The sequence below is a fragment of the Periophthalmus magnuspinnatus genome, chromosome 14 (assembly GCF_009829125.3).
Source record: "Periophthalmus magnuspinnatus isolate fPerMag1 chromosome 14, fPerMag1.2.pri, whole genome shotgun sequence".
NCBI classification, from domain to species: Eukaryota; Metazoa; Chordata; class Actinopteri; order Gobiiformes; family Gobiidae; genus Periophthalmus; species Periophthalmus magnuspinnatus.
This window is the reverse complement of record NC_047139.1, coordinates 20,883,783-20,904,691: the sequence shown is the minus strand read 5'-3', so window position 1 is coordinate 20,904,691 and position 20,909 is coordinate 20,883,783. Positions and strand designations below refer to the sequence as shown.

Sequence of the window (20,909 nt, the reverse complement as noted above, 5' to 3'; positions counted from 1 at the left end):
ATAGACAGAAGGACACGCCCAGGCTGGAGCAGCTGCTGTCTCTGGACTCTCTTTGTCTCGGTAACATCACAGCTGAGCCCGGGTCGTGATCCTGTCTGCTCCCTCTGCCTCTGATGAGTTTTCCATATCATTCTATACAATAGAAACTGCATATATATGTGATGGGGTTTAATTGGTGTGTATTTTGGTCTGACACATACTAATGAAGCTTGTCAACACTCGTACTGATTAATTAGAGTTTGTTATAGCCAGACAGAAACATGAACAAAAAACACAACTGCAGCACACTGTGTCAACTACTATCCCTATTGTGTTCTGTTCAAGTTTATTTCTAATCCTCTGTGTTATCCCTCAGTCGTCCAGGTAGGTTCCGTGGTCGCTGACGGGTGTATATGTGTCGATTTCTGCTCAAATAAGTGTCCTAGTTTTAGTACCGATTAGTATCTGATTTTTCGATACTTTTGACAGCCCTAAAACCTTGGGAGTGAAGATTGAGAGGGTTATTTTTCTTGTAATGAAAGTCTATTACCTTTACTTCTGTCACTCAGCTAATCATTGTGTACATTTAACCCAATGAGAGCCTCCAGATGCCCATCACCATCACTCACTTATATAGACCTCACCATTCAGTACTTTGTATATGCATCATTTACCAGTGCTCTAGTAAACACCTATAAACTTATATAAATGTACGCCTTCATGTTTGAAATATCGTCTTTTTGCAACCGTAGAATCAGAATATATTCACTTTTCTTGTTTTAAAAATCTCATTATAGCTTAAGCTCCTCTGTTAGCTCACTGTTACGCCTTTAGCTACTTAGATTCCAGCTTGTTTATCGACAAAATAGACGTGTATTAATTTGATGAATAGCTTAATTTGCTTGTGTTTGTGGCCTGAAATAGACGAGGGAGGAGATAAGTGGGAATCAAATGGCTTCTCTTCTCTAAATAAACAACAGCCTGAATGAAGTTAATGGGAGATAATGTTCTCTCAATCCTGCCCCAAGAACGGCTCAAATAGGAGCTTTTGTTGAGGTTTTAATCTTCAGGTGTCTTAGAACAAAATTATGCATGCTTTCTGCCACGGCTCTGGGATTCTGGGAAAAATGTGATCAAGTGAACAAGTAATGCATGAAGAATTGATTTGCAAAAAGTCAAATGTATTTTACTGATATCAAAATTATTCCATCTTTTCTTTCTTTCTTCATTATTTGTCAGGGACCACCACAAAGACATTAATTTTACAAAAGAAAAGATGATTTCTACCAGATTTAGCTACTACTGTTTTCATCTGCAGTCTCTGGGCAAGTGAACACACATTAAAAATGTATATTTCATTTCAGTGAATGAATTATAAGATTTACCTCTGATTCGAAGGTCGATGGTACGAATCGCGCTCTCGCCATAAACATCATTGGTTGAGCTGTCTGAGCCACAGAACTGCATGTTGGCGGTGCAACTCCAGCTCTCACAGATGAATGCTGTCGTTGTGTCCTTGGGCAAGACACTTAAGCCACCTCACCCCAGTGTCTGTGTACACTGGTGTATGAATGTGTGTGTGTGAATGAGTAAAATGCTTTGAGTACCTTGAAGGTGGAAAAGTCCTAGATATAGATATTCTCATTGCTAGTATCTGTAGAACATAGCAACAGAAAGAGAAACACTTTTTGGGCAATTTTTCAAAATGGAGGTATCAGTTTTAGCTCTAAAACTCTTCATATGGTTAAAAAAGTAGGATTCTGTTTGAGAGAAGACTGAAATGTAAACTGATAAACTCATACAGAAATCCCATGCGTTTCAGAACATGTTTGTATAGGTCTAAAGTACAGATTTTCCTATTAAAAACACAGGATATTTTGTTCTTTGCAGCCTTAGCGATTTGATCATTTCAATATCCCTAGCTTCTACCACTTATAATGGAAGGATGTAACACATGTTGGTTATTTGTTTGTCCCACTGATGAAGCCGTGTGGACATTAGCGAGGTCACTATTTTTAGCCGATCGTTCCATAGATTACTCATTACCTTTTATTGTTTTACAATTCCACTCGTTCTCCAGAAGGAATTAACGTGCTAGTTATAAACCAGGAAGTGTGTGACTCAACGTTGAACTGTTGTTAGTCCTTTTCTGAACTTGCACTTGGAAATGAGCCAGCTTCCAGAATAGCATTGTCATGATACAGTTTTAAATCAATTTTTGTAACAACGTAAACTCTTGATACTCAGTGAGGACTATGTTTACGTGTACATCATAGACTGTATAAAGAAGTGGACTAAGGGAGCGTCACATCACCCATAATGTTCTGCTCCAGTCAAATGAATTTCCTGGTTTAGTCCTGGTCTAGTCCTAGTCTGGTCCTGGTTTAGTCTAGTTCAGTCCTGGTCCAGTCCTGGTCCAGTCCTGGTCTAGTCCTGGTCTGGTCTTGGTCCGGTCCTGGTCCGGTCCTAGTCCAGTCCTGGTCTAGTCCTGGTCTAGTCCTGGTCTAGTCCTGGTTCAGTCCTGGTTCAGTCCTGGTTCAGTCCTGGTTCAGTCCTGGTCTAGTGCTGGTCTAGTGCTGGTCCTCTGGTTTAGTCCTGAGTCAGTCCTGAGTCAGTCTTAGTTTAGTCCTGGTTTAATCCTGGTTTATCTTGCTTCACTCCTGGTTTAGTTCTGCTTTAGTCCTGGTCTAGTGCTGGTCCAATCCTGATTTAATCCTGGTTCAGTCCTGATTTACTCCATGGGAGATTTTCTAACTTCCTGTTGGTTAAATCAGTGATCAATTCAATACTAATTATAGTACTGATTAATCAGAGTCCAGAATGTATAAACTGTATTTATCATTGATTACACAAATTCAGATAGTGATCAATCAGTAGATTAATCAGATATATTCCGCAACCATGTCATACTTGTTTAACATTTACTCACCCGAAGTTGTATTTGGAGTGATTCCTTATGTTTGAACAATAACCGCTTATTTTCAAGACACTATTTTGCTGACAACCCCCTTATTTTCTTAATTGGTGATACACGCAGGTGATACACGCAGGTGATACACGCAGGTGATACACGCAGGTGATACACGCAGGTGATACACGCAGGCAGCGTTGTGTAGTTATTTTGGGTCAAATGAAAAAAAATCTGCTACTTGCTAGTGTGATGTGGAGCTATCCATAGGAGGACCCAACAGCACCAGGTTTTTTTTGTTGTGATGACGTTTACGGCAACATCAGCTCACATTGGGCATCTCAGTTTTCTAATGCAGAAATCACCAGACTTGTTTCTTTTACTAAGTCGTTTTAGATGAATATTGCAATTTATAATGTGCAAACTATGACATAATGATCCACAGGTTCATAGATTATAGCTGTAGAGCAGGCATGTCCAAACTGCGGCCCGGGGGCCAAATGCGGCCCTCAGACCAATTTTTCTTGGCCCTCAAGCTTCCAGGTGAATTAGCCTGTATTTCTTTAAACAGTACTTTTTACTGTATATTTCTGAAAATCTGATTTAACAAGCCCTTATCAAATATTTAATGTGTCCCATTGAGGATGTAAGCATGAATAAAGGTCTAGCGGTTCAGTCTAACTTGTAATAATAACACACATTTGAAGTATTCACTGTATTGGCGACCAGTCTATGGCCCTCAGTCGGCCCTCGGCTTTGTCTGTGATTTTATATGCGGCCCTTCATGAAAAAAGTTTGGACACCCCTGCTGTAGAGCATATATGAGCACCATATGTCTTCTTTAAAAAATAAAATGTCATATTGTCCAGCCTTAATAGGTGCAAACAAAGCCCGCCCCCGTCCTCAGGTTGGCCCAATCAGCAGAGTCGTACCGTGTGAATTACAGAGGAACAGACTTTCTCTCCTCTTCTCTCCAGCCAAGGTCACACTGCATCACTCAGCCCCAGTGTCCCAGATCCAGCCCCGTCAGCCGGGCTAAATGAACTCGCTCCATTACCTGGGTCACGTGACCACTCTGCCATCGATGCAGCCCATGTGCTTTTAAATATCACTGTGGGCTGTGGAACACTTCCTCTGCTTCAACAACATGGAACCTTTTTAAGGAGCTGAAAGATTAATTGTAATCAAATCAAGGCTGCAATTTTTGAGAATAATTTCCTCCACAAACAACAAAATACCCTGTCATATTCAGCCTGTGTGTCCTGTGTTTCCACGGGGTCTTATTCTGCTTAAAAGGCGCTCACATCCAAATGTGTAATGTAGCTGTTTTGTACCTCACCAGTAACGACAGAACAACTTTGTATAAATAAAAGTTCAAACATTCTGAGACTTTCTGGGCCAACTATAACCAGTAAATAATATTAGATTATTATTACATCAGTGTGTATGTGTAACCGATATTTGGAAGCCGATATCCCTAATCATGACAGGACTAGATGTTTTACTCCCAGAGCGGTGCTGAACTGCTCTGTTGGTCACTTGTTCAAACCTGGGTGGATATTACATCTTTAATGCATCGAGCTAGAGCCATGTTCCTGTTAGCCATTAGCCATTAGCCGTTAGCCGTTAACGTTGTCATTTTAGACACACTTTATAATAATGAGCTGTGTGAGGCTGCTCTTCTCTGAGGTCATGGAGCCGGGCAATGTGCTGGACACTTCCTCATTACTGCGCTCTGTCCTATCTCTTTCTTCCCTTTTTTCCTGTTGTCTCCTCCTTTCCATCTTTCCGTCTATCTCTCTCTGTCTCTCTCGCTCCTCTCTCTTCATTCTCCCTCTCTTTCCTCTCCTCTCTCTCTGTCTCCATTCCTCTCTCTTTCCCTCTCTCTTCTCTCCGCTTCCTCCCTCCCTCTCTCTTGTTCTCTATCTCTCCCTCGCCCCTCTCTTTCCTCTGCCTCTATCTCCCTCTCTCACTCTTTCTTCTCCTCCCTTGCTCTCTCCCCATCTCTTTCCTCTCCCTCTCTCTTCTCTCCTCTTCCTCCCTCTCCCTCTCTCATTCTGTCTCTCCCTCCCTCCTCTTGTTCTTCTGTCTCTATCTCCCTTTCTCTCCCTCTTTCTTCTCCTCCCTTACCCTCTCCCCCTCTCTTTCCTCTCCCTCTCTCCCTCTTCCCCTCTCTTTCCTCTCCTCTCCCTCTCTCCCTCTCCACATCTCTTTCCTCCCCCTCTCCCCCTCCCCTCTCTCTTTTCCTCCCTCCCTCTCCATCTCATTACAGCAGTGGAGCGTTCTTAGTAGCCACAGATATGACACGAGCATATGTCCTCTTCTTTCCCTCTCTCCCCGAGTCTTTCCTCTCCTTCCCGTCTCCCCCTCTCTCCCTCTCCCCTTCGTCCCCGTCTCCCCCTCTCCCCCTGTGCTGCTGCTGTCTCATTACACAGTGGAATGGCGTGGTTCGTTCTCAGTAGCCGGGGTTATGACACGAGTTTGTGTCCGCTCCTCTCCTCCTCGTCTCTTTGTAAACACTCTCTCGACGGCGGCTCACACTGTGCTAGTGCGTTCCAGCTGTGCTTCATTACTGTTTTGCTGTAGTCTGAATCGTTATGGTCACTGTTAATTAGGAAAATAGACTCACAAACGCTCTACTGGCTGTCAGAGGTCAGCAGTACTATGGGGAGTACGGGGATTACTGCATGGGGACTTCTCAGAGACAAACTTTTTACCTTTGCTCTACTTTAAACTATTCTCTGATCTATGTTATAATGTTTCCTCATCAAAAACAGACCTGGAGTTGTGTATTTTGTTTCTTTCACACATGTTTAACACACAAACCCTGTGTATTTACCCAGAGTTCTTCTCTCAAACTGAAAACACTCTGTTCCACCTTGTGATGTCACATAGTAATACAGGAAGTGCTCCACTGTATTTTTAAACTACTTACACCTTCATTAAAATCACCGGGATCATTTCAGCGCAGGAATTGCCTCTACTCTACTGAACTAAAGATAAGAGGGAGCTGCTGTTAAATTGAAAACTACCACTTCATGACATCACAAGGTGCAACAGAGCATTTTGAGGTTCGGAGATGTAGACAGACTAATAATAAAGGATAAATCAAACATGTGAGAATGAAACAAAACACAACTCCAGGTCTGTTTTTGAGGAGGTAAGAGCATTATAACATGATTTTAAAGCTCGCACTAGTCTATTTTGTGTAATATAGGCCCTTTAAAGTTTTTCATTAGCAATTATGCAATAATAAATATGTAACTGTCCCATTTAAAACTAGTAAAACTTTAAAACTAGAACATTTGCAACAGTGTCTTCCAATGCAATCGTTTTAAGGCCTCTAGAAAAGTAATGTCCTCCTGGTTTCGTCCTTCAGTGCTTCTAGGGCGGCTTGTCTGGAGCAGTGGGGGCTATAAACAGTTTACAGAAATAGTTCATGTTCTTCAAGGGAGCTTTTATGTTGCACTTCAGGACAACAGGCGGCTCGTAGCTTATGCTGAATTTTGGGTTTCAAACTTATTTTGATACTAACTTGGAAGAGAATCAATACCACAATGATAATAAAAACACTTTCTTTAGACAATAGAATGTGATTTTCATTATTAAATGGTAGTGCTTTCCTTTTATATCCCCATGTGGCCTTATATCTGTGTAATCCCTCAGTCGTCCAGGTAGGTTTCATAGTGGTCCATGGTGTGTACCATAGTCTGTATGAAGAAGTGGACTAAGTGAGTGTGACGTCGCCCATAGCATTCAGCTCCAGTCAAATGAGGCTCATCGGGGCTAGGGGATATAGGGGCAAATTTGGAGCTAAGGTTCATATTTGGAATTCCGATCGTGACTATCATAGCAACTGAAGAGCCAATCCAGAGCGAGGCTGTTGAAGGTAACGGCCCTTCTGTTCCCGCTTAGCAATGCTGTCAATCAACCCTGTTGCTAACACTAGCAGGAGCGACCTCGGGGAAATAAGGCGCCTGATTCGTCTGTTATTAATGTTCATATCTTGAGTTACAGACCCAGTAGTGAAATAAAAATGCCAGGATCTTGTAGAGCAGTGTAATACAAACATTTTAAGAACAAAATGATGAGCCTGACACCATGCCCATGCTCATTTCCTATTTGGAACGCGGCAGATAGCAAGTTAGCTATGTCCATTTATATATACAGTCTATACTAGTCTTGTGGTCTTATAGTTTATTCTGATTCAGCTCCAGATCATTCGAAAGACATTCAGGAAAGGTTCATTTCTATCCTGTGAATGAAGTTTTCTAGTTTCGATAGTATTTTTAGTATCGGTTAGTCTCAGATTTTCGATACTTTTGAGAACCCCAATGCAGAACAACAGACAAAAAACACATGATGGTTTACGCTGGTTTGAATTTTGTGCTGAATCACTGAGTGTAAAGTTCTAAATGTTGTGAGGTGGAGATGAGAGAGTGAGAGAGTCTCGGAGGTAAAATGAAATCTCTGGCCTCATGCTCGGCTCTGCTCTCAGAGAGGAAACACCAGTGGAAACGTCCGACTAATGGACCTGCCACTCCTCATTTCAGCTCAGGCCCTGTACGCTCGCTCTATACTCTATATACACTCTCAACCCCTTACAGCACTGACAACACCACTTCCTGTTTCTGTTCGGTCCATGCATTCTCATCATGTCATTACACAAGCCAAGTACTGACATTTTTAAACGCACAGTTTAAAAATCTGGTTTTAGTTTGCACTTTGTAGATGTATATACTTTTTATTAGTTTGGTTTTATTAATCGACAAATTGTGACTAGGGTTGCCAAAAGTATTGAAAATCAGATACTAACCGAAACCGAAACTAAAATCAAAACTAGATAGATGATCTTGAGCTGTGTTAGAAGAAGTATAAGACACATAGAGTAGTACACACCATGGACCACTATGGAACTTACCTGGACCACTGAGGGATTACACAGATATAAGGCCACATGGGAATATAAAAGAAAATACTACCATTTAATTTTGAAGCGGTATTGAGAATCAAGTATATTCCTTAGTATCAAAATAGAGTTTGAAATTTTAGTATCGTGACGACACTAATCATGACTAGTAGATATAGATAATAATTGGCAGAAGACTGAAATATAAACTTACAAACTCATACAAGAATTGCATTTCTGAACACGTTTGTACAGATGTAAACGACACAGCTCAACTGACAGAAGCGTGAGTGCCCATTTTGTGCCAGTGGTCCTGTCCAAACACTGTTCACTCTGCTAATTAACCCATGATATACACGTGGATCAAGTGTGTTTGCATAAAAATGCCTTCTACGCATCCAAAATTGGGACTAAACTGGAACTTTACCTGGAACTAAACCAGTACCAGGGCTAAATCATGACTAGAACAGGACCAAACCTAAGACTAAGCTGAACTCAAACTAGAACCAAACCAAGACATGTGTACACAAGCGTTTGCATACTCTGGTGTACAAATATGTGTGAATGGGTGAGTGGTTCCTTGATGTAAAGTACTTTGAGTGCCTTGAAGGTGGAAAAGCACTGTGACTGCAGTTTTCTGAATACTTAAAATACTTTCACACCGAGTTGCATTATAATCTAGTGTGAAAAAACATCATATTTATTTATTTATGTATTTATTTTTTGCTGCAAAGTTTTTTTTTTTGCCTAAATTAGATAATCTTGCCATATATTCCTATGATTTTAGAAAGTAACTATATCCTGAATACCAACAAATGAAAGAGTCACTGTACTGGAAAACAGGTACTCAAAACTAGTGTTCAGAATATGTATTTTTGGTATATGTGTTAAATTACTTCTAAAAACTGCTGATCTGTGGATGTAGTAGAGCTTGTGTGGTCAGCCTTGGGGTCAGCGGGTCAGTCTGGAGTGGTGGTGGTGGTGGTGGTGGTGGTGTTGTTGCTGCATTTGAAGTGGACTATGTCAGGAAGTTACTACAAAAGAGTGAGGTTTTGTCTGCATGAAATACATCATCTCTGGAGACCAACCCGGCATCTACCATTCTCCTCTCGCCTGTCTCTCTCCTGTGTCCACCGCCCTCCCCTCTTTCTCTCTCTCTCTCTCTTGCTCTTTCTCTCCCTCCCTCTCTCGTTCTCTGTAGAGTGAGGGTATGTCTGCATCTAACACATCATCCCTGGAGACCGAACAAGCTGCTGCGCTCATATATTTGGTGCAATGACCTTTGACCTAAACAATAATCCAGACATTTGCCCTTTGTCTGGTTCACATGAGGATATCAAAGGAAAAGCAAGTTTAATATGACAGTTTAATGCAGGCTGGTGTCTGGACAAAACCTGTAACTGAACTGTTCAGATGAAGCTACTTTCAGTTTCAGACTGTATATATAAATGGACATAGCTAACCTGCGAGCCGCTGTGTTTCAAATAGGAAGTGACCCTGGACGCACTTGCTCAATCGACTCTGGCTCCAATTCACTTTCTATTGATAAACTGTCACTCCTCTCTCTGTAACTGCTGCTGTCAGACTCGTTATTTTGGTCTTAAAATGTTCGTATTATCCCACTCTACATGATCCTGATGTTTTTATTTTGCTTTTTTGTCTGTGACTCAAAATATAAACATTAATAACAGACAAATCAGGGGCCTTCCTTTCCTGAGGTTCCCGCTAGTGTTAGTAACAGCTTTGATTGATTGTGATTGTGATTGATTGTGATTCGATGCAAGTTCATCATAAGATCATGGGACTATTCTCACTTTTCCTGGAATATCTGGTTAGTTACGTTTACTTTTCATAAATTTATTTACAGGTGTTTTTAAAGCTTAATCATACCTTGAAAAACATAAAATCTTACTGTGAACAGGCTCTCCTCTCTGCAGATTTGACCAGTAACTTTGCCTGTTCGTTTCAGACATAACATCTCCAAGGAGACAACCCGCCTTCAGCAAAGTTACATAATGCACCTTTAAATTATGCAAAGAGTTTTGATATGAACAGAGAATATTGGGCTCATTTATAAGTTATCAGAACTAGAAGTCTTCAAAACATAGTCAAATTTTGTTTAAAGGGCACAACAGAAAAGATCCATTGGGGCCCCTTACTTCAAAACTTTAGGATCTGACTGCAATTTGCAATTTTTTATTTATTTATTTATTTATTTCTCTTTCCTTTTACTATTTTTATTTTTAACTATTATTTGACCTACCATGTATGTGCAATGGACTAGTTTTAGATGTTTCAAATATATTTATATATACTCAGCTTTTTGTTGGGTGGGGTTGTTCATGTAATCTTTTTGTTCAAGTGATGGCTGTTTGTATAATATATTGAAATATGCTCGATAAACTATATTGACCAAAAAAATAAAATAAAACGTGTAGTAATAGTTTTGTGTGTGTGTGTTTGCAGGACCATCGTGCCGTGGAAAGTGTTCCGACAGTGCCTTCATGAGGTGCATCCCATCAGCTCCGGTCTGGAAGCCATGGCCCTCAAGTCCACCATCGACCTCACCTGCAACGACTACATCTCTGTGTTTGAGTTCGACATCTTCACACGCCTTTTTCAGGTACACGCACACAGACATACACACACATACACACCCCGTCACACACACGCATTCACACACAGATACACACGCATACAGACACTCACACATACATACACAGACACACACACAGATACACACACTCTTACACAGGCACACACATACACATCCATGCAAACACACATACAGATATACACACATGCATATACACACTCACGCAGACACACACACAGACACATGCCCATAGACACACATACACAAACCCCGACACACACACATCACACACATATACACACAGACAGTCATACACACTCACATACGCACAGATGCACACACATATACGCACACACACACGCACTCTGATTTTATAAAGATCATATTAATTAGTTATACAATTTATTCAGAGCTGGTTAAATGGCCTTGTTCTGAAAAATAATAGAAAGAATTTAAATTAGAGTTGGGCACATTAACGAGTTTTATCATCAATCACGATTAATTATTTCTGACACGTGAGCAGTGAGCCCTGCTGTTCAGAGTCCAGGCTCCGTCTGAGATTGGAACTATCCAAAAAGAGTCAGTAACCACGAAGAAATGGCTCGATAGTCTTTTCTTTTTCCTGCATTCTACCCTTCTCTCTCTCTCCCTTCCCCCCTCCCTCTCTCTCTCTCTCTCTTTCTCTCTCTCTCTCTCTCTCTCTCTCACTTTGTCTGTTTTTATTAGTTTATTTGTTGCTATATTTTTGTTTGCTCCAATTATTAATGTTAAAAATAAACCCTCGGCCTTTTCATCAGGTCTCAGACTTTTACTTTCTGTTCAATTCAAAAATGTAGTGAAGTAAAAAGTACAGACACCTGCTCTCAAATGTAGTGAAGTAAATTAAAAAGTATCCACTTTAAAATGTACTTAAGTAAAGTACATATACCTAACATTTTTACTTAAGTACAGTACTTTACTATTACTTTATTTACGTTCCACCACTGCTGAAGACTAAACCAGGACACTTTGTGTTTGTCTCATAGTGAGCAGAGAGGAGCAGCACAGGACAACCACAGGATTAGACACTTTTGATTTGAGAAATACTTTGTGCTTCAAAAGGTTAAATAACATTCCAGTCCTATACTTGAATATGAACAAATATAAGAAAATATATGAACACTGAGCCTTTTGGTATTATCTGGATTTAATTTTGAAATAACTTTACCTCAGATACATTGAAAAATCATACATCCAAGTCCAAACTAGTGATGGGACGTTTGGTTCTTTTATGTGTTCCGAATTTTTTGGATTCATTCATTTCAAAAAGCCGTTCAAAAGACCAGTTATTTTACTATTTATTTATATGACAGAAGCCAATGTGAAAAGTTATTTAACTACAAACTAATCACAGAGAGAAACGACCAAGGCTCAGAAGTGTTTAAAATGGTTCAAACTGAGAGTGGGAATATTCTTACACTTTCAAATTACGCTTAATGTAAATAAAAAGTTGCACTACAGTTATAATTTTAAAATTATTACGATGCCAAATAAGTGTTTGCTCACAGATCTCTCACTCGTGTCGCCTTCTCTGCTCCTCTTCTGATTCTTGTGTCAGTTTGGTTCAGTGTTAATTAGTATAATTATGCCTGACAATTAGAAAGAAAAAGATTTGTCTCTTTTAGAAAAATTAGATTTGGATCTAACTGTTCACATTAAGGAACCGTTCAAAAGAGTCGATTCTTTCCAAACGTCACATCACAAGTTAAGACGGCATAGCACTGGGAGAGTAGTGCAGTGCATTTTATAGATGATACAGTTTATTCATGGCTGATGCCTATACCGATTGTTTGGAATCCAGAGCAAACGATTAGCTGATTAGCTCTGCCGATATTTTTTGGTCCGATATCTAAGGCCGATTTTGGTTCTTTTCCTCAAATGATCTAATTTGAATGTACTACAAACTCTCTCCCAAGCCCTAGAGAGCAGTGTATCACATTTAGTTGAGGTATCTCTTTGTATTAAAGTGTTAAAATAAAGGTTTGTCAACTTGTGCTGGAGATTTAAAGCCGAGAGCCAATACGCTGAAACCCCCAAATATCGGCCTGGTATCGATATATCGCTCTAGCTCTAATATATTTAGGTCTAAATGGTCAAATAAAGAGTTGTTTTTGAGCAAAAAAAGGTTAAAAATATTTATGTAAATGTAAAAAAAAAAAAGAAAGAACCTAAACTAAGAAACTAAAAATAACAAGTTTAACAAATAACAAGTTTAGTGTCTCTAAAAACTGGTCACATAGGCTTATTAAAAATCAGTGACAAAATAAGGAACATGTAACACAATAACAAACCACGAATGTCCCAAAACAAACACATGCCACATAACGTACAAACAGAATTGAGTGACAAAACAACAAGAGACACAAAAACACAACTAAACTAGTGTCTCACACACACAAAGTTAGACACAGGGACAAACGAGTGACTAACAACTAAATGAGACACAGACACAAAATGGCAGACTGGCCACACAGGTCAACAGCCCTGAACACGTGTGCTGAATCTCTTAAATAGGGGAAACTGCTGCAGGTGAGCCACGGGATTGGCCAGGCAGGAGAACAGTCGTCCAATCACCAGCGCGGCCTCACAGAGCCAGGGTTAAATGGGGAAAAGGAGACGGATTCAAATACCGTAAATTTCGGACTACAGAGCGCACCTTGATATAAGCCGCACCAGCTAAATTTGAAGAGAAAATCAATTTTGTACATATATAAGCCGCACCTGAATAAAAGCCGCAGGTTTTCATATTGTAACATGAGATATTTACACAGAAAGACGGTGCACCGACACGCTTTTTTTTAAACTGTGCCTGAAAATTGGCACCAACACGACAACAACACGGGATGAACACATCTGCAGGTTTAGAAAATAAAGCTGCACCAACACGGAAAATCTGCTTTTATTTCCTCTGAAAACTTTTGTCGTCTTTTTACATTGACCAAGTTGGATTCATTGATGTCGAGCTTACGTGCAGTGGCTCTATTTCAGGGGTCGGCAACTCGCGGCTCCGGAGCCGTATGCGCCTCTTTCAGCCTCATACTGCGGCTCTGCGTGGCTTGGGAACTAACAGACACAGCTCACAGTCCTGCGTAAAGAGCCCTGATTTTCAGACGTTGTGCGCACAGGGGTCAGGAGCAACTTTGGCCCGTCCCTAATGACACACTAATAAGCTCGTCCGTAGATGTATCATGAAAATCCTGCTGGAAATCGCCACAGAAATCTATTTGATGTAGTAGCAAGTATATTATCTGCTCTTGTCTCCGCGGTGACGTATCACGTTTAACACATCAGACACGACGCATTAAAGTAGAGCCACAAGCGAGTGAAAATGAGCCAAAACAAAAGTCTTTGGAGATCTTTTTAACAAAGGGGAAAAGGACAACTGAGGAGCCAGAAGAGGAGACTACGACCTCCAAGAAAAAGAAAGATAAATTTAACAGACAATGCCTACTTAAAATCTGGGTTTGTCGCTACAGGTGACTCACGCACAGAGTCCGCTCTGCGTAACATACGGGAAAAGCAAATAAGGCAATGAAACCTTCAAAACTGCTTTGGCACATGGAGAATAAGCACCTGGGATTAAACGATACGCTACGAGTTTTTTTGTTGTTGTTTTTTTAAAGAAACTGCGGAGTAGAGTAGACATAATCACATAATCAGCGCGATGCATGATGCAGCGGTTTGGTGAGTTGTATTTTTTTATGCACTTAAGTTGTTTTTGCCATATTTATCTGCCACGTGTAGAAGGCTTGTCCGTGAAAGTAAAACCTACATTATTCCGTTACATTATTGTTATTATACAGTGTTATCTTCATTTTAGATGTCAAAAAGTATTTGCGGCTCCCAGTGTTTTATTTTATGTGGAAAGTGGGTCCAAATGGCTCTTTGCGTGTTAAAGGCCGACCCCTGCTCTGTTTCCTTTCTGTTTCTTTATCTTAAAAACTGCATCATATCCATTTCATGATGCGCAAAATGATCGTTCAAAATCAAAACTAGTGAATTCTTCAGAGCAGAATCTTTCCCCACGTCTGTCTCACTTTTACGTTTACAGCTAGAGAGCGCCCCCCAGGGTCCGTTATCCAGTAAAATTCCATATATAAGCCGCACTGCTGTAAAAGCCGCAGGGTTCAAAGCGTGGAAAAAAAGTAGCGGCTTATAATCCGAAATTTACGGTACATACAAAACACAACAGATACTAACAAATGAAAGAACTTAAGGCCTAGGGCCGTAACAAGTATGACCCTGAAAATATCTTATTTAAACAAGAGTACAAGGTGTATTTTTATTACCCCACAAACGAACAGCAACCTTTGGAATAAGGAACCGGTTCTGACCTAAAATAATCTCGTCCTTCCTTCTTCTTAATGAGCGATAAAACCTCCAGTTGCTTTTTTGTTGATGATCCCCATGACTTTTTGCCCTGTTTTCGCTACCAATTATTTCACCTCACAAAGGAGCCGTGTTCACGATCAAAAACTTTCTCAGTCCTTTGATTAGAACAGTACGGGGACAAAGGGGGAGCGCCGGTCCTGTTTCATAGCTGTTTCGTTGCTGTACTGTTGTGTTTCTTCTGCTCCAGTTCTGTGGATGTGTCTGGCTTTTTGCTCCTTCTGTCGACAGATTAGTGGCTCATGTGGCCTCAAGATGCTGCGTGGGCGTCCGGGCCTCGGAGCCATGTTGGATTTTGGCAGAAGCTTTTGTTGCCTTTGTTGCGTGCTCCGTCCTGCCGTGAAAAATGAGACTTCTACGAGGATTCTGTTGGGATTAGTGTCACAGAGTCATATTTATATCTCCCTAAAACAAATATAAAGGGATTAGCAGTGCAATATTGGAACTCTTGCTGCGTTTCAGATGAGATCACAACATTCTGTAGGTATGACATTTAATACAGATGGGGGCACCTAAAAAATATTGTTATAATGCAGGTTTTTGTTGTATATAGCTTGGGTCTTGTGAATTTACCTTTTGGATATTTCTCCATGTGATACTCCCCCCACCTGGGAATATGACATCATCATATTCTAGAGTCAAATAATCGACATCACATGAAAATAAATATAGCACGACACAAGAGCTTCGCCTGAGCCATAGACTGTATAAAGAAGTGGACTAAGTGAGTGTGACGTCACCCATACTGTTCAGCTCCAGTCAAATGAAGCTCATCAAGGCTAACAGTTATAGGGGGCAATCTGGAGCCAAGTTCCATATTTGGAATTTTGACTGTGAGTATCATAGCAACTAAAGAGCCAATCCGGAGCGATGCTGTTGGAGGTAATGTGCTTTCTTCCCTGCACTGCTGTTTTAGCAGGGAGTGAGTGTTTAGCACCGCTGTCAATCAAAGCTGTCGCTAACACTAGCACCAGCGACCTCGGGGAAAGAAGGTGCCTGATTTGTCTGTTATTAATGTTCATATCTTGATTTATGGACACAATAGCGAGATAAAAACACAAGGATCATGTAGAGCAGGTTAATACAAACATTTTAAAACCAAAATGACAAGGCTCATTGCAGCAGTTGTGGAGAGGGGTGCAAAAGTTTTTCAGTAGAAAGTCAATTAGTCAGAGTTGATGGAGCCAGAAGCGCGCCCATGATCACTTCCTATTTGGAACACGACGGCTAGCAGATTAGCTATGTCCATTTACACTCACCTGAAGGATTATTAGGAACACCATACTAATACGGTGTCTGACCCCCTTTCGCCTTCAGAACTGCCTTAATTCTACGTGGCATTTATTCAACAAGGTGCTGATTCATTCTTTAGAAATATTGGCCCATATTGATTGGAGCATCTTGCAGTTGATGGAGATTTGTGGGATGCACATCCAGGGCACGAAGCTCCCGTTCCACCACATCCCAAAGATGCTCTATCGGGTTGAGATCTGGTGACTGTGGGGGCCATTGTAGTACAGTGAACTCACTGTCATGTTCAAGAAACCAATTTGAAATGATTGGAGCTTTATAACATGGTGCATTATCCTGATGGAAGTAGCCATCAGAGGATGGGTACATGGTGGTCATGAAGGGATGGACATGGTCAAAAACAATGTTCAGGTCTCCCGTGGCATTTAAACAATGCCCAATTGGCACTAAGGGACCTAAAGTGTGCCAAGAAAACATCCCCCACACCATCACACCACCACCACCAGCCTGCACAGTGGGAACAAGGCATGATGGATCCATGTTCTCATTCTGTTTATGCCAAATTCTGAAATCGAGACTCATCAGACCAGGCAACATTTTTCCAGTCTTCAACTGTCCAATTTTGGTGAGCTCATGCAAATTGTAGCCTCTACAATGTCTCGGTTTAGTCTTTTTAACACTTAAACAAGTAAATGAAGGCAGGTGATTTTAGTTTTGATTTTAAGGTATGGTAAGGCAGATTAGAGGCAGACTGTAAAGGGAAATTTGTCTTTTGCATTTGGTCTATACTTTCATAGTGCTGGGGTTAGGCCTGTCAAAATAGTGACTAAAATTTACAAATTCAGTCAGGTCAGGACTACCTCACTGGCGGATTGTACCTGTTGTGCTTGTTTAGGGTTGATTGGGATATCACAGTGCTCAGAGCAAACCCAATCAGACACAGAGAAAAACATGAAAACACAGAACACACAGAAAGGCCCAGGAGTCAAACCCAGAACCTTTTCGTCATGAGCTAAGAGTGCTACCATCTGTAGCACCACTGACTGAACTGAAGTCATTATGTCAAAAAGGCAAAGCAAGTTTATTTGTATAGCACATTTGGTACACAGAGTAATTCAAAGAGCTTTACAGAATAAGGAAGACATTAAAATCACAATACAAATAAATCAAAACAAAAATAATCATCATAAAACTAACATTCAAAGAGAAGAGTGCAGAATAAAAACCTTTCAGTCATATGCACAGCTAAACAGAACCATTTGGCGCCTGGATTTAAACATTGTCAAAGTAGAGGCCTGTCTCACATCTTCAAGAAGACTGTTCCAGGTTTTAGCTGCATAAAACTGAAACACTGATTCTCCATGTTTAGTCCTGACTCACCAGCAGGAGGCCGGTCCCTGAAGTCCTCAGAGTGTGAGATGGTTCATGTGGCTCTAACATGTTGGAGATGTACTTTGGTGCTGGTCCATGGAGAGACTTATACACAAGCAGAGCTGCTTTAAAGTCTATTCTCTGAGCCACAGGAGCCAGAGACCTGAGCACAGGACACATGTGCTCGCACTTCCTGGTTCTAGTCAGGACCTGAGCAGCAGTGTTCTGGATGTACTGCAGCTGTGTTACTGTCTTAAAAACTACATTAAAACATACTGTTTATCAAATCTCAAATCTTTCATTTTTTCTCATATCGTGCAGCTCTGTAAAGTATTAAATGCCATATGATTTTGTTTATCAAATGTTGTGGTCACAGAAACGCCTTTGGCCTTTTGAATCATACCTAGAGTATTCTGGTGGGAAGCAGAAGCGGAGCTGAAACTGATTTGGGGACGAAGTGGCAGAATGTGAGCGTCTTATGACTAACGAGGACCTAGACTTCAGTGTCTTGAGGGAAAATACCACAAATTCACATTATTTTGCACCTGGGCCTTGAATGTCTCTATTTACTCTCATTAATATTAATAAAGGCTCAGTATAAATAATAAATTGTTTTAAGGTTAATCGCAATCCCGCTGAGTCACTGCAGGCGATGTAAAGGAGTTTTTCTGTTCCAAATATCGTCTCTAACCTTTCGATTTTCCCCAGAGCAAACCTATTATTATACGTTATATAGCATTTTGTCTTCTTGGCATTCAACATTTATTTGAATAGGCCAGTATTATGTTATATAGGGCTGCACCATTTTGGAAAAAAATACTGGAAGTGCTCCAGTGTGTTTTTAAACTTCATACACCTTCAGTAGAATCATTTGGATAATTTCAGACCTAAAATTACCCATCTCTACTGAACTAAAGGTAAAAAGTAGATGTTAGCTTGAAAACTACCACTTCGTGACATCACAAGGTGGAACAGAGCATTTTGAGCTTTGGAGATGTAGACAGACTAAATAATAAAGTGTTATTCAAGCATGTGTGAATGAAACAAAACACAACTTGTTTTTGAGGAGGTAACAACATTATAACATGGCTCAAAGTTCACAAGAGTCAATTTTGTCTAATACAGGACCTTTAAACTAATACAAGATTCCCATGCATTTCAGCAGTGTTGGAAGAAGTACTCAATTCTGTCACAGTACAGATACCAGAGCAAAAAAGTACTCAAGTAAAAGTAAAAGTATCTCATGAAAAAACTACTTAAGTAAAAGTGCCTGTTTAAAAATGAAATTAAATGAACTTAAAGAGTAAAATGTAAAAGTGTTTTAGCACAGATGTTGAGGCCTTATATGTTCATATCAAATGTAGTGGCTTTTTTAAAGATTTGTGCTGAATTTGGTTCAACAGAAACAATAGAAATTCTTTATTTGTATATTTTTGTTTGGTCAAACTATGAACGTGTTAAAAATAACAGCAGGTCTCAAACAATAATAAAAATACTTTTCAGTCCAATTAAAAATGTAGTGGAAGTAGAAAGTACAGATACCTGCTCTCAAATATCAAGTAAAAGTAAGTACAGATACCTAAAAGTACAGTACTTCTTTTAGTTTAGTATGTTCCACTACTGCATTTCAGAACATATTTGTCAAGGTTTAAACTACAGGTACAACAAGACTCTTCTATACAAAACTGTTAGCCTATAGAAACAATTAGCTAGCTCCACATGATATTTTGGTGTTTTATTGTTTTGTTCTTAGGTATGGTGTTATCTGTATCTTCATTTTGTCGACTCTTATGTGAAGCACTTTGGTCAGATGAAGTAGTTCTAAACATGCTATATATATAAACTTATATAAACTGACCTGAATAATTGCTAATGCTAAAATGCTAACTCAACTATTTCCGATATATTTTGCAAACTTAATGTAAAATCCTTTGCACGTCTTGTTGGGGAAGTGTTTCATGGTGAAAGGTGAACAGGCTTATGAGTAAAAGCCCAAATAGTCCAACTGCCAAAATGACTCACTATTATGTAGCAATTTTCTGTCAGGCCAAACCACAGCTCCACTCTTTTGTGCCTAAGCCCCAAAGCTCTAAGTTTAGATTTCCATCCAAATGCTAACACCTGCTTGCCTCAGCTCCAGGTGAAAAGGTTGCGGTTATTACAGTGCTACAATGCAGTCTATATGTTGCATTTTAAAGGCCCTATATTACGCAAAACTGACTGATTGTGAGTGTTAAGCTGCGTTTTAGTGTTGTTATCTGCTCAAAAACATACCTGGAGTTGTTTTGTTTGAGTAACTCTTTATTATTAATCTGTCTACACCTCCAAAGCTCATACAAAACACAACTCCAGGTCTGTTTGTGACGAGAAAATAACATAATATTATAGTAGTATTAAAGTTATAATTAAAGTTGTTTTGCAGATTAGATATTAAGTATCAGGGAGAGTTTAATAAAAGGGTTCATAGTAGCTTGGCAGTATAGGCTTTTCCAGTGTACTATTTGCTAAATAGTGTGTGTTAGCCCAATGGAGACAGTGATCCAGTGGGTGCACCGCAAGGCTGCATTGGCACGAGACCCACACTAATGGCAGTTGGTTTGGTTAAAAGCACTGAGAGAAGACCAGTCAAAAGAATTATTCTAAAAAAAAAGTCCACACAAGATGTTTTTAAGTGTGTTCTTCAAGGTTAAATCAAGGACAGGGGTTTGAATAACTGTTAGATAGTCATGGAGATTAAAGGAAGCAATATGGTGTATCTGCAGGGGTGGAGCGTAACAAAGTAAAAGTAGTAAAGTACTGCATGGTGTCTGTACATTTTACAGTGGATACTTTTTGCTTCATTGCATTTGAGAGCAGATATTTGTACTTTCTACTCCACTACATTTTTGGACCGAAAAGTAAAAGTATTTTGTTCTTATTGTTTGAGGGCCGATGAAAAGTTTAAGGGTTTATTTTTATCTAGGTCATAATTTGAGCAAACCAAAATATACAAATAAAAACTGTTAGAAAAACGTGAATTCAATTGTTTCTGATGAACAAAAATCAGCACAAATCTTTATCAAAGTCTGAGTGAAATACTTTTAATACTTTTTACTCATTTTAAACGGGTATTATACTTTTACTCAAGTAGATTTTTTCAGGTGATACTTTTACTTAAGTATCTTTTTTGCTCCAGTATCTGTACTTTTACTTAAGTAACAGAATCGAGTACTTCCCAAGATGAAGTAAAGCTGATGTTGAGATGAACGGCTGATGTAACTGGAGTTAACTCAGTCTTTTCAGTTTAATTGTTCTATTTAATATTACTGTATGTGTTTATGATTGTGCCTTTTTATTATATTTCATAGATGTAAGTGCTCCACAGTCTTGTTCTTTCAGTCATTACCCAAGCTTTATGACCATAGGTGAGAGTAGGAACATAGATTGACCGGTAAATCAAGAGCTTTGCCTTTGGACTCAGCTCCTTC

General features: G+C 39.8%; 1 protein-coding gene across 2 annotated transcripts in view; it reads left to right on the top strand.

Annotated features, from left to right (window-relative positions):
• cblb (Cbl proto-oncogene B, E3 ubiquitin protein ligase) overlaps positions 1-20,909 on the top strand; it is a 125,375-nt gene that overhangs the window by 37,092 nt on the left and 67,374 nt on the right. For both annotated transcript variants that reach the window (XM_055226843.1, XM_033978491.2), the window contains exon 5: positions 10,263-10,419. In XM_055226843.1, the coding sequence (XP_055082818.1) occupies positions 10,263-10,419 (157 nt within the window). The remainder of the gene's footprint in view (positions 1-10,262; positions 10,420-20,909) is intronic.